The 15,167-nt window shown below is 34.7% G+C and overlaps 1 protein-coding gene across 2 annotated transcripts in view; it reads right to left on the bottom strand.

The window, feature by feature from the left end:
- Nucleotides 1-2,602: 2,602 nt before the first annotated feature.
- Nucleotides 2,603-15,167, bottom strand: part of CALCRL (calcitonin receptor like receptor) — a 128,201-nt gene continuing 115,636 nt past the window's right edge. For both annotated transcript variants that reach the window (XM_005889545.3, XM_070359349.1), the window contains 5 exons: nucleotides 14,499-14,559; nucleotides 14,349-14,415; nucleotides 10,107-10,325; nucleotides 9,909-9,950; nucleotides 2,603-6,318 (listed from right to left, as the gene is read on the bottom strand). In XM_005889545.3, the coding sequence (XP_005889607.1) occupies nucleotides 6,103-6,318; nucleotides 9,909-9,950; nucleotides 10,107-10,325; nucleotides 14,349-14,415; nucleotides 14,499-14,559 (605 nt within the window). In that variant the 3' untranslated portion in view covers nucleotides 2,603-6,102. The remainder of the gene's footprint in view (nucleotides 6,319-9,908; nucleotides 9,951-10,106; nucleotides 10,326-14,348; nucleotides 14,416-14,498; nucleotides 14,560-15,167) is intronic.

Genomic DNA, 15,167 nt, shown 5'->3' on the forward strand with positions numbered 1-15,167 from the left:
TATCAACAACCACAAATATGCAGATGATACCACTCTGATGTCAGAAAGTGAAGAGGAACTAAAGAGCCTCTTGATGAGAGTGAAAGAGGAGAATGAAAAAACTGGCTTGAAATTCAACATTTAGAAAACTAAGATCATGGCATCCAGTACCATCACTTCATGGCACATGGAGAAAAGTGAAGCAGTGGCAGATTTTTTTTCTTGGGCTCCAAAATCACTGTCGATGTTGACTGCGGCCATGAAATTAAAAGATGCTTGCTCCTTGGAAGGAAATCTTTGATAAACTTAAACATTGTATTAAAAATCAGAGACATCACTTTGCCAACAAAGGTACATCTAGTCAAAGCTATGGTTTTTCCATTAGTCATGTATGTGGGAGTTGGACCATAAAGAAGGCTGAATACCAAAGAATTAATGCTTTTGAATTGCGATGTTGAAGACTCTTGAGAGTCCACTGGACTGCAAGGAGATCAAACCAGTAAATCCTAAAGGAAATCAATCTTGAATATTCACTGAAGGACTGATATCTGAAGCCCCAATACTTTGGCCATCTGATGGAAAGAGCAGACTCCTTGGAAAAGACCCTGATGCTGGGAAAGATTGAGGTCAGGAGGGGAAGAGGCTGACAGAGGATGAGACGGTTAAATACCATCATGGATTCAGTGAACATGAATTTGAGCAAAATCTGGGAGATAGCAGAGGACAGAGGAGCCTGGCATGGTGCAGTCCATGGGGTCACATAGAGTCAGACATGATTTAGTGACTGAACAACAACTCACATGGTATACAAAAATTAACTCAAAATGGACCAAAGACCTAAACATAAGAGCAAAAACTACAAATCCCTTTGAAGAAACGAAGTAGATCTTTATGATCTTCAATTTGGCAAAGGAATTTTAGATAAGAAAATGAAAGCCCAAGAACCAAAAGAAGCAATAGATAAACTGAGATTATAGATTATAGACTTCTGTGTTATGAAGAGCACCACTAAAAAAGTGAAAATATGACCCACAGAATGAGAGAAAAGGTTTGCAATTGTATATCTGATAGGGACCTGTATCTGGAATACATGAAGAACTCTTTTAATTCAATAATAAAAAGAAAAAAATCCAATTTAAAATGGATAAGGTGTTTGAATGCTTCTCCCCCCAAAATATACAAATGGGCAACAAAAATATGAAATGGTGTTCAACATCATTAGCCATCAAATAAATGCAAATTAAAACCACAGGATACCATTTCACACTCTCTAGGAGAAATATCAATAACCTCAGATATGCAGATGACACCACCCTTATGGCAGAAAGTGAAGAGGAACTAAAAAGCCTTTTGATGACAGTGAAAGTGGAGAGTGAAAAAGTTTACTTAAAGCTCAACATTCAGAAAAGGAAGATCATGGCATCTGATCCCATTACTTCAAGGGAAATAGATGGGGAAACAGTGGAAACAGTGTCAGACTTTATTTTTGGGGGCTCCACAATCACTGCAGATAGTGACTGCAGCCATGAAATTAAAAGACGCTTACTCCTTGGAAGGAAAGTTATGACCAACCTAGATAGCATATTCAAAAGCAGAGACATTATTTTGCCAACAAAGGTTTGTCTAGTCAAGGCTATGGTTTTTCCTGTGGTCATGTATGGATCTGAGAGTTGGACTGTGAAGAAGGCTGAGCGCCGAAGAATTGATGCTTTTGAACTGTGATGTTGGAGAAGACTCTTCAGAGTCCCTTGGACTGCAAGATATCCAACCAGTCCATTCTGAAGGAGATCAGCCCTGAGTGTTCTTTGGAAGAAATGATGCTAAAGCTGAAACTCCAGTACTTTGGCCACTTCATGTGAAGAGTTGACTCATTGGAAAAGACTCTGATGCTGGGAGGGATTAGGGGCAAGAGGAGAAGGGGACGACAGAGGATGAGATGGCTGGATGGCATCACCGACTGGATGGACGTGAGTTTGAGTGAACTCCGGGAGTTGGTGATGCACAGGGAGGCCTGGCGTGCTGCGATTCATGGGGTTGCAAAGAGTCGGACATGACTGAGGACTGAACTGAACTGAACTGAGGATGAATAGAGTAGAAAAGACTGCTGCTGCTAAGTCGCTTCAGTCGTGTTCAACTCTGTGCGACCCCATAGACGGCAGCCAACCAGGCTTCCCCGTCCCTGGGATTCTCCAGGCAGGAACACTGGAGTGGGTTGCCATTTCTTTCTCCAATGCATGAAATGAATAGTGAAAGTCAAGTCGCTCAGTCATGTCCGACTCTTCGCGACCCCATGGACTGCAGCCCACCAGGCTCCTGCACCCATGTGATTTTCCAGGCAAGAGTACTGGAGTGGGGTGCCATTGCCTTCTCCGAGAAAAGACAGATAATAACAAGTATTGGGAAGCACGTGGAGAAAGAGGAACACTCAAATATTGCCAATGGGAATATTAAATTATCCAGTTGATTTGAAAAGCAGTCTGATAGACCTCAGACTGCTTAACATACGACCCAACATTTTTACTTCTGGAAATATAACCAAGTAAAATTTACATAAGTATTTATAATAGCATTATTCATAATAGCCAAAAAATCAGAAAAACACAAATGTCCATCAACAGACAGATGAATAAACAAAATTTGGTAAATCCATACAATTTAATAATTCAGGCAAAGAAAGGAATGTAATGATGAGACAATTTAAAACATGATGAACCTTGAAAAAATTACAGATGAAAGCAGTCAGTCACAAAACACCATATTCCATATAATTCCATTCATGGGAAAGTCCAGAATAGGGAAGTCTACTGAGAAAGAAAATAGGTTTGTGTTCTTAGGGCTCAGGTGACAGCAGGGACGGGATGTTAGAGGTGATGGCAAAGGACAGGTGGTGAACTCCTGAGGTCATGAAAATGTACTAAAACTGACTGTGGCCACAACACTAATATAATACACGAAGGACACCTGGAAATGAGTGAACTGTACACTTAATTAGTTTAGAGAAAGAACTTTAGAGAAATAGTTCTTTAGAGAAAGGAGACAAATCTCTGCATTTTCTTATCCCTGGGCATCTTTTCCTTTCTTTCAGTTTTAGAAGGAATTTGCATACATTGCAGTTTATTTAGAATTTTCTAGCTTACAAAACAAATTGCTTTATAGAATGATTTATAGCATTATGAAAGACTTCAAAGAGGGTGACTGAGATATACTCATCAATTGTAAGTGTTTCAGTGGTTGCTATAAAGAATTAAAAATCATTATAATTTAAATTATTCAGCACTGCAATAAGCATGAGTGAAAATCAACTTTAGCTCATACCTTTAATATTTTCATACAATCAAAATATAGAGATATACATTAAGTAGGCATAACATGAGTTAATTGAAAAGAATATCTTGGATATGTTTTAGAAATAAAAGAAATGATAGTTTTTATTAGCATATTAAAACCAAGTGAAAATTAAAATAAGTTCACATTGTAAAAAAGTTATCAAGCAATAAATACAGCACTACAGCTACCACTACTATGTACATTGAATTACATTAGAACAAACACTAAATGCCAGAATGTATATTCTATGAATAAACACACTAAATAAATTTAGAATTTAAAAAAATGACAGACCAGAATTTTTAAACAATTAAAATGACTTTTGCAAGTACTTGCAGAAAAGTAGCAGATTTACATTTTAAAAGTTAGAAATTCCCCAGTAAGCTTTTAGATACCAAAGCAGTTTGTTTTTAAAAATTATATGTTTTCCTTTTTCTTCATGAGTAAAATACAAAGGAGATCTTAATTATTAGTACTTCAGCTTTAGAGAAGTCTAATATTTAAAAATATTACTTCCAAAAATATATGGGTACAAAACTAACACTCATTAATCATGGACTGTCTACGCCTAAAGGTGGTACAATAGATAAATCCTGGCCAAAAAGGAAATCTGATCTAAACTGAATATGATAAAAGCACAGTAAAAATACTTGAAAGTCACAATGTATTTTTAATATGATGCTTGTGGATAATTTGACATTTTCTATTGTCATTTATGGTTGAGACTTGATAGTTTGTCTGGTAGAATGCTGAAACATATAGACAGTGCCAGCAAAGGACTTGAATCTGTGTCTTTGAATAATAGCTAAAAGTAAGTTTATTTAAAGGAATTATATAATTTAGCATTAGAAAGACCAGAACAGCCTGCATATCTTTTTATGACAACTTATTTTGAAATCCATAAATCTGAGACTAACAATACAGCTTTTACCTGTGTATAGGTAAATCATAAATCTATTGATCAGTCCTTTTAATAAGTGAATTCTTATTAATTTAGATGATTTTCCTGGACAACTTCAGAGGGCTTCTGAACTTACCATTTATTTACAGCTTAAGAAAAAACCTGTGATGACTAAGTCATTAGTCTACTCTATTTTAAGCAGATTGACACACCACACACAAAAAAGAAAAATAATGAATTCTCCTGCCAAAATTGACTTATGAATTTCAAAAATTTCAGTGGAAAATGACATTAGGGAAAATGAATCCCATTTAAATATCACTTTAATTCATTAGGGAAGATTTTTTCCATCTTAATTTCATTATTCCATAAATGTTGCAATACTGTATTGTATTATCATATATACTATCTCTATTAAAATATTAAAACATTGTATATGATATGTATTTGTCTAGTTTTAAAAAATAGCCTGGAATATTTCCAAAACTATATATCATCTTATAGTAAGTCAGAAAAGTAATATTTTTAATGGGATAAAAACCAAAAGAGTAACAAACAGGCATTTGTTACAGAAGTCATTTAAATTTTCTGGATTAGAATGAAAATTCATCGTCAAAATAAAAGGAAAAATATGTCAAACATACCTATTATTAAGATTTGAATCACCAAAGCAAAAATATTCAATAAAACAATGGCCTTGAGGGATATTTAAATAAATATTTTATATCTTATCATAGATATTTCTCAAACCTAGTTCTCAAACTTCTGATGCTGACATCTGGTTGTCTTTAAAATATTTAACAAATATAGAATTCCAGATTCTATTTTATTATAAAATTAGCCCAGAGACAGTATCAGATATTAGCATGCACACTTTGTTACATTAAGCATTTGTTTTTAAAAATTATGTAGATTGTATATATTTGAGGCTATAAAATAGAATGAAAGAGTATTTACAAGCTCATTTTTCACAATTTTTTACAAACTTTTGAGGAAATAATAAACCCTTCATTGATTTCCTTCATGTAAAATAATTGCTAATTTGTCCATATAGTAGAAATGGAAGGGGCAAGGTTTCTATTTACAGGTACATGGACATGAATTCCTTCCCATATGTGTACTAATACAGGAAAGTAGTTGACAACATGTTTTGTAGTATCAACCAAGATGTCTCCCTAATAATACCAAAGCAGGATTGCATGTTATATATATTATTCATCAAGTCTTAAAAATGCATATGACAAAGGGTATAACTGTGATGAATCAGCAAATAAGTAGCCAACAGCAATTCTGCTCAATATTTTTCCTGGGGAGAAAACAGTAAGCAAAGAGGAATAATTAATTATCAGGTTCACTTTAAAAAATAAAAACAAAAGAGCTAGAACATTTTCTGGGTAAAAAATCAACTGCAGCAATGAACTTGGGGAAAAGATTTTAAAATCAAATGAAAGGTCATTTTCCCTCCAACTCTATAAGCCTTCACTAGGCCTCTTTAGGCAATAAGAGTGGAACTGTGCCCGCCGTGTCTGTGAACTTTTATAACTATTTGTGGATTTATGCAGTAGTGTCCTGGAGGTGGCTCAAACCAACCTACAGGAATAGAATGTGCTCATCTTTACCCAGTTCCACATGCAGTGATGTTAAGTTGATAGCTGGAAATCAGTCATGGTGGGAGTATTTACAACCTAAAAACTGGAAAAAATCATAGATCAAGACAATTTTCCCCCATGGAGCTAGTGCGAAACATTTATCAACACCCTACTGAATTCATGAGCGTTTTCTTTGTCACCTTCAAATAATTCATCTAATACTGAAGTCTTGTGGTTGTAAAGTCATGGATCCAAATCCTTGAGTTAGGAGTGGCAAAAAATAGTTCAGCAGTATACCCTCTATTATCAATCGTATAACTTTTCGGGTTTTATGACCACGTTTTCAGTATCGTGGATGCTTTTTCCATTTAAGTGTTCACTTAGACAGTCGTGACTGTAACCTGTACCATCGCTGATTGTTGAAACCGTGTAAGATGCACTACGGAGAGTATCTGAGTGGGAAAAGTTGTTTCCAAATTGGATTTTATATTGATTCCAGTTTCTTCTCAGAATTGCTTGAACCTATAAAACAGAAAGAAACAGAAAGGGCAAGAGCAGTTAATTAAATCAAACGAAGATAATATGTCTAATAGTACAACAAAATTAATTATATACAAAAGCTTTTCTTTAAAAAAATCACTGATATTAATGGGTAAATAATATTGCTTTCTTTTCTTAATTAAAATATGAAATTGAGTAAACCATCTTTATATTAGGAAATGATTGTAATTACTTTGTTCTTTAGTACAGACTACAGAAAGATTCATATTTTACTTTCTATGCTTTCTCTTTGAAGCTAAAATGCACATGAATGTCTAGCTGTTAAGTAATTAATCCCCATTCTCACAAGCTGGCATGAGCAACATTTAGTTCTGTATCAACATTTTATTAAAAGAATGAGATAATTGGAGATGAGAAAAGAGATAAAAGAAAAAGAAGTTAGGGATACAGGAAATATAATAAATCATCATCAACAACATCAGTAGCACTCACTTTATTAAGTGATTACCATATGACAGATATGTAGCTTAATAGCTACATTCTGGGGAAAAAAATAAAAGAAGAACAGAGTTTTTAATCCTCATGTAGCTTTTCACCCAGCGGGAAGAACATGTTGAATGGAAAATTACAAATGGGATGAGCATTTAAAAAAAATAGGAATTTGCATGTGAAAAAAAAAATATTAGGAATGTCATCACTCCACTTTTTTTGTATTTAGATCCCTCTCTTCTAAATGTGAAGTTTAATTACTCTTCCTTCTGTTTGGTGCTAGGGACCAGAGCCAGGTAGGCCGTATACAGTTACTTTGGCCATGTGTGCTAAGTCACTTCAGTTGTGTCTGACTCTTTTGTGACTGTACGGACCATAGCCCTCCAGGCTCCTCTGTCCATGGAATTCTCCAGGCAAAAATACTGAAGTGGGTTGCCATGCCTCCTCCAGGGGATCTTCCCAGACACAGGGATGGAACTTGCGTCTCTTATGTCTCCTGCGTTGGCAGGCGTATTTTTTTTTTTACTACTAGCGCCACCTGGGAAGCCCATATAATGACTTTGGTGTTAATTTAACATAAGACACAGATGATTTTCTTTATATTGAGTCAGTAAGCATAAACGAGAATATTCAAGCACACCTCCAGCTCCAACATCTGTACATTTCCATGTCTGATGAGGGCCCTCCCAATGACCAGAGTCCCTAGTGTATGCTAATGGTGCACATTTTTTTGATTGAGTGGACTTGAGATGAAAGCAAGCTGAGGACTTGTCAAGCCACATTATTTAACTAGTGACAAATGCAAATAAGAATATTTTGGCTGAGAAATAAAAATAAAATGTGAGAATAAAAACGTAAATAGAGATGTTAAGACAAAGACAAGCTGTTTGACCTAATGTGGAAAGCAAGAAGGAAATTAAGCCTGAGCAAGTGATTTTTTTTTTTTTTAAATATAAATTTATTTATTTTAATTGGAGGCTAATTACTTTACAATATCGTATTGGTTTTGCAAATGATTTTAAGAAGTATATGACATAGTTGGAACCACACAAAATGAATTTGACAGCATGCCTTGTGTTAAGAGAAAGGGAAAAACTAGAGGCAAAGAGACAAAAAAAGAAGGGTTATAGTATTTCTTAAGATGAGAAATGAATCATACACAAGCAGGTATTATATCTAGAGATGAAGAAAGGGGGACAGATATTGGAGATGTTGTGGGGAGCTAAAGGATTTGGTAACAACTTGGCTCAAAAATTTTATATTATTATAATTTTCTAATGCCAACATTTTCAGACATGGCAAAATATCAAGGCCTGTGTCTCTATTGCTTACGTAGATAAAGTGCAGTTAGAGAGTTATGCATTAGTTTAAATATTCCCTGAGCACTCTTTCTAAATATAAAGGTCAATTTGAGATTTGATTCCAATATGAGTAATGAACCCCTTTATATATATATTTTTATAAATGAGTGATTTGACAGACCTAATAAGGAATCTTTAATGTACTATCTATGGAGCATGGTGCTAAAAACTTTATAGTTCTAGTTTACATTTATCCCTCTGAGATTTGTGTTAGGAGCTTGCTTTTATATCCTTTGAATAGAAATACACACTGGGACTCCTTGGGGTTCAGAGTATTTCCCATGATGTTACAGCCAGGAGCAAAGTGGCATCTTTGGGTTTAAACGCACTATTATGTCAGTGCCTTTATTCTACACTGCCTTCCATCACTAAATATTTTACTAATGATTATGATTTGTACTTAAAAAAATGTCCATTATAAAAATAAAATTCGCTCCTGCAGATGCAAAGGTATATCTTTCTTAGTTCATACATGTTTTATGTCATACTGTAGTTTTCTTACCTATATTTAATTGTAAAATCCTATATAGGCAGAAATTGGATTGTCTAATTCAGTTTATATAATAATAAATTTATAGTTACACAATAAATACTATTTGAATTTTATTATCAAAACAATGTATCTATTCTTCCTAATTGCATTTTCTGTCTCTACTTCTTACTTCAGAAAAAGTCACCCTTGTCCTCTACACAGCAGAAGAATCATGAAGAGACCACTTAAATACGCTTGATACTTCTATATGCCATTATAAATAAATATATATGTATAATAAAATCTATATTTAAAATTAAGAAATAAAATATGAAATTATGTGCTAAGTAAAGTATCACATAAACAAGAGAAAAATATTTTATAGTTTTTCATGACATGTACATGATTTCTGACATTGATTAGTTGCATAGAAATGATTCCTATAAAGTTATGTTAACTGGTTCCATGTATTGCCAGTCTGAAGCTTTGTGATAAGTTTCACAGTTACAAGTGTGTAAGTCTTATCATTTGCTGTCTGAATTTCTAAACTTTGCTGAATTTTGCCAAGCTCCTCCAATAGGTTAACACTGTCAAGTAGATTAAAAACATATAAAGAGCTAAAGCAATATAGCCCAAACCACTGAGCTATACAGTTCTATTCACATGCATAAGAAATGTGGTACCAATTTCTAAAGTGCCTGAAACTTTCCAATTAGGAAAGCCTTGGATAAAAATCCTGAAATATCTCAGATCACATTGCCATGTTATGAATTGGAGACCTCGATTATGTTTCCTAATCTGCTGCCACTCTTCTGTGCATAACTGGGTTTAAATTTTTAGAAATCTTTTTTATTCGACATAAAAATGTTTCCAAAGACCACAGTGTGGACAAGGCCAACAGAGAAAGAGGGAAAATTAAAATGAGGCAATTTTATTTCCCATTAGAGTGTATGTTCGATGAAGATAAGGATAGTCTAACACTGCCTAGGGCCAAGTCCAGAGTTAGTAGGATTAGTTCAAAAGGTAAGTTGAAAGACTAGATGAATAACAGTCATTGACAGAATATTTTAAAGTGAGTCTGAATTTGCCCTAACCTCAACTCTAATTTGCCCTGAACTTTTGGGAAGAAGAATTGCATATATTCAAAGAGCCTCTACGCTTCTTTTTTCTGACAGAGATGGAATTTGAAATACTTATTCCTAGGGGATTTATAATTCTGTCTCTTTTTTAAAGGAAAAAAATGGATTACAAACACAAAATGATAAAAGGAATAAAATCAGTCACCATACCTCTCCATTAAAGAAGCAGAAAATTGTAGATACCAAGAGACCCTGTAAAAGAAAAATAGAATTATCTGATTCCAAATAGAAAAGGTACATTTTTTGGTAATCGATTTGCTGTATAGGTAGTCAAAAATGAAGCCAACGCTACATGTAAATTTACATCCGAACATCACAAGGTGCCTTCCTGATGCAAGAACACCATACCTGATAGTGCATGAGGATGTTTATGATGTAATCATATATCTCTTCTGCAATCTTTCCTTCAGGTCGCCATGGAATCAGCACAAATTCAATGCCAAGCAACGGCACCAGGATAAGCGTAGCTCTCACAGCTTTCATGTACAGATTGGATTCTGCTTGGTGAGTAACTTTTAACTTGGTGATAAGAACACGTACAATATTTAATAGGAAAAAAAGATTCACCTAAAAGAAAATAAAATGGCATATGGAAATTATTTCATATTAAGAATCTTTACTGAAGAATCACTGATTTTATAAATCTTAGAATATTTTCAGTACACAAGAATATGTTCTATTGAAAAGAATACTTGCTTAAATATTAATTTTTATTTCTGCTGTTGAATTTTTCTTTTATTTTTTTCTCCAGCTTTACTGACACATAATTGACACTATTTAAGTTTAGGTTGCATAGCATAATGATTTAATCTCACATATATTGTGAAATGATAACCACAATACATTAAGCTAATGTTAACCATCTCATACAGATACCAAAAAAGTATATATGCATGTATATATATATACATTTCCTTATGCTGAGAACTTTTACAATTTATTCTCAGCAATTTACATATATATCATACAGTGGTGATAACAATAATCATCATGCTGTACATTACATTCCTTGTTCTCCTTTATCTTATACCTGGGAGTTTGTGCCTTTTGACCATCTTCATCCAATTCCTCCATCCCTAACCCCTAAGGGCAACTGCAAATATGATCTCTTTTTTTCTATGAGCTTGTCTATTTGTTTAGATTCCACATGTAAGTGAGATCATACAGTATCTGTCTTTCTCTGTCTAACTTATTTCACTTGGTGTAATGCCCTCAAGTTTCATTCATGTTGTCTCCAGTGTCAGGATTTTCTCATTTTTTGTGGCTAAATACTAATGTGTGTGTTTGTGTGTGTGTGTGTGTGTGTGTATCCTTCTTAGGTTGTTTCCATGTCTTAGCTATTGTGGATAATGCTGCGATGAGCATGGGGTACAGATATTAATATATTTATTAATATGTTTTTGTTACCTTTAGATATTGGAATTGTGATTTATTAATTTAAAAAGTACATCAATTTTAATGGACTTATATCTTAAAAAACAAAATTATGGTGGTGTTATTGTGGACCACATTCAATTGAGTAACATCGGATTGTTTTGTTTAGTTTATTTTCTTATGCAATATTTTAAAATCCTGCTATGATTAAGAAAACCAAAACTTTGAATATTTTAATCCCAAAGAAAGGAAACAATTGTTTGTAACAAAGGCTAATTATTTTAAGTCTCTACTCTGTATTAGTGTCCAAACGAGGTACTTTCCAAATACGTGTGTGTGCGCTAAGTTGCTTTAGTCTTGTCTAACTCTTTGTGACCCCATGGACTCTAGCCTGCCAGGCTCCTTGGTTCATGGAATTTTCCAGGGAAGAATAATGGAATGGTTGCCATGTCTTCCTCCAGAAGATCTTCCTGACCCAGGGATCAAACTGTGTCTCATGTCTCCTCCATTTGTAGGTGGGTTCTTTACCCCTAGGGCTACCTGGGAAGCCCATCCAAATATGTATTATATCACAATAGCCATTTTCATATTTTTAGTTTTTCCTTCCTGTGTTATTTGTGTGTAACAAAAATCATCCCAACTCCCCATCATAGTACTATAATCTTCTTCATCCTTACGAAGAGGCTGAATCACATACTTAAACTAGTTGATATTCAACCTAGATCATCCTAGGGTTAAAAAAAATTTGGCACCCAGCAGAACTTTTTGTTAATTACTTTCTGTGATTTTTAAAGTCCTATGAATTAACAACTTTCCCGAAGAGAAAATGTTCCCTTTGAAAGGGAGACATAAAACTTCAAAAATATAGTGTTCAGGAAATGAGCAGAGTTCTACAGAAATATATTTCTCTCTCTCTCACTCTTTGGCTGAATTATACTTTCTTTCTTATCTTCACCCATGCCAATATCTGTTATTTTGTCTATTTCCTCTATGCCCATTCCTTATGCCTTCCATAGAACTACAGATGTTAGCCCCAGAAAAGCCGCTTAGGGGTCTTTTTCTAAAATGCTGTTCTCTTTCCTTTTTTCCCACCCTGACTTTTAGCATCTGTGCTTTGTTTAATAATCTAAAATTTTCAAACTGCATACTAATAAGCAATTTGTATCTTATATACTTCTATTAATTGGAAAAATAATGATAGTATCTCAGCTAATATAGAAAGCAATGGACAAATAACATACATTTGCTGATTTGAGGCATGTATTATGAAAATAACTGGGCATAAAAATATTCCACTACTATTCTTTTAGAGAATTCAATGGAGCATATGTTTCAAAAATAAACAGCTAACTATAGTCCTGATGGAAACATATCTATGAAAAGAAACATGGTTACAGACATAGGAATGTCTCTGTTAAAGACAAAAGCCACATAAGCCACTTCAACAGGTGTAAAAATGAAATGTGATGAACCAACACATCAGCTGCTATTCCACGTATCCTACTGTATTCCCTCCCAGGGCATTCATTATTATTTTAAAACTTTTGACTAAGTGGAAATTACTACCAACCCATAGAAGAAGAGTATAATACCATTTTATCTGTTTATAAATTTAGAATATTTTATAATCCTAATATACAAAAATCACAATTATAAAAATCAGTATAAATGTTGCAATTTAGATGCCCATTATAAGAAAACTTCTAAATGCAAAGTGCTTCTCCAAAATGCAAGTCTGATTTAAAATGTAAAACTAGAAATGAGAATGTCCTCCTGATTTTCTGTAAATACTTCCACTTATTTTAAATACAAATAGAGAAAAAATTGTGAAGTTTAGATGAATTACATCTGAATCTCATTTATCTTAGAGAAAAACTAAGTAAGTAAAAAAAGAAGAAATATATTAACTCCAACACCCATAAAGCTTACGTAGGTGGTAGGTACCATGGGACATTTTTCACACCATGATACCACCTAGGGTCACAGCAGGAAGCCTGAGCTCAGTGGCGACAGGATTCCTGAAAGTACTCCCCTACTAGATTAGCCAGCAATCACTTACTATGCACTGAAGTGAGCTAAACGTTTCTCACTAAACACAAATTAAATGCATCCTCCCTTAATTTCCCCTTAGCAAGATCTCAAAAGTGCTGTAGCCATTCAATTACCACCCTGCTCAAGGGGAAATGTGGCAGAGGACGTCTGAGTGGAAAGAAACTGATTGTGGTTGAAATATTTTATTTATAAAAATTGTGCAAAAAACATGTGACCATATAAACAATCGCTAGAGCACCTCCCAAGACTTTGGAATTGCCCAGTGGGAAGACCTAGAGCTTAAACAAAGGCAGAACATTTTATCCTGGCAGGAAAAAAAAGGGCTCCTAATCTTTTGTCAGGCCAAAAAAACAGAAAAAGGGTTATGTACATAATGTGGATTTTCACTTCCTTTCTTACTGAGCAGCTAGATGGGCTATTATCCTAATTACACCACGTTCTCTTTCCTCCCAGAGTTGATGTGGACAAGCTCTTTCAAGAACTGTGCTAATTGCTGTTACATTTCTCACTTGTTAAGTGCATTTATTATTTCCTTAACCTTCTGATTTAGAGTTTTGATTGCCACCCACACTCACTAGATCCCTCCTCTGCCCTCCTGTGTTGTGCTCGGCACCCTGGAGGCTCTGAGGCAGCTCTGAGGACCACTTCATCACCAGACTTTCTTGCCCTCAGACTTTTGCTGCATTTGGCCAATGGGAGGAACCAGGAGATCAGAGCATAGGCAGAGAGAGAAGTTTGAGTGTTTCTTTCTCCTTTTTCCCTGTTAGGCTGTGGTTTTGGCAGTAGCTGCATTCCTCTACCCAAGGCCACACTTCCTTCTGGGCCAGCCCTCCTCACATTCACCCAACCCAAGGAACACTGTTCTGTCCTCTCCTCTTCTCTTCAAGTCTAGCCATGATAATAGCATCCCACTGTTGGCCCCTGCTACCTCACCATCCTTGTGAATTAGTTCCTTTACTCTTTTTGCCATCACTTCAAATAAGTCCTCCAGTTATTTAAAAAAAAAACTCAAATAAACCAACACCTTCATTAAACCCTCTTCAATCAAACACTGTGAGTATGCTATGTCCACTGAAATCCTAAAGGATACCATAGGCTAGATGTTTCAAGAAATAAAGTTGCGCTATGAACAATGATGGGAAAAGGAGCATTTTAATTACATACCAATAAAGCAGCACAAATTGGGCCATGGATAATGTAGAGGAGTTGTGTATCAGAACTGATCCAGCAGCTAGGGGAAAAAGCAGGGAAATTAGGTTGAATATTTTCATTCTACTTACTTCCAATCGAAATAAAAAAGAGAGATTATCTTACTTGTCATTGTAATATAATCTTCTGGCAACAGCGTGAATACAAGCAGGAATCAATGGAAATCCTGTAAATGTCAAACAGAAAATAAATAGGCAACTTTCTCTATAGATGGAATTCCTAAAATATATTATGAACCTTGGAACTCAGAGATATTCTAGGAGCAAAAATAACTGGCCATTATATGCTTATCAAGTAAGTATTATCTGTCTAGTTGAACAGTAAATTTGGTAAAGTATTATGTATCTATATTTTCAAGTATTTGTGTGTATAGTTTATTCTAATATGAGTCATTATGAATCAGTGGACTCCAGAGCCTAAGTTCATAAATGTGCTGCCTATTCTCAGAAGCTTAGAAGAAATTCAGAATCCACACATTTTCTGTAAGATGGAATTAGACAATATTTTGTAGATAATCAGATGTGGGAAGAAGTTGACACTGACTATGTGAAGAAAAAAGGAGAGAGATGGTTTATATATCAGAAATTTTGCATGCTCTTAGCATTCTAAATTAGATATTTCAAAGATAAAATGAGGATAGCTTTTATAAAGGCAACCTGGATACACTAATAGCCTATATACATGGGCTTCCAGGAGGTGCAGGGTAAAGAATCCACCTGCCAACGCAGGAGACACAAGAGATGAGGATTTGGTCCTGGGTTGGCAGATCCCCTG

The sequence above is a fragment of the Bos mutus genome, chromosome 2, assembly GCF_027580195.1.
Source record: "Bos mutus isolate GX-2022 chromosome 2, NWIPB_WYAK_1.1, whole genome shotgun sequence".
Lineage (NCBI taxonomy): Eukaryota > Metazoa > Chordata > Mammalia > Artiodactyla > Bovidae > Bos > Bos mutus.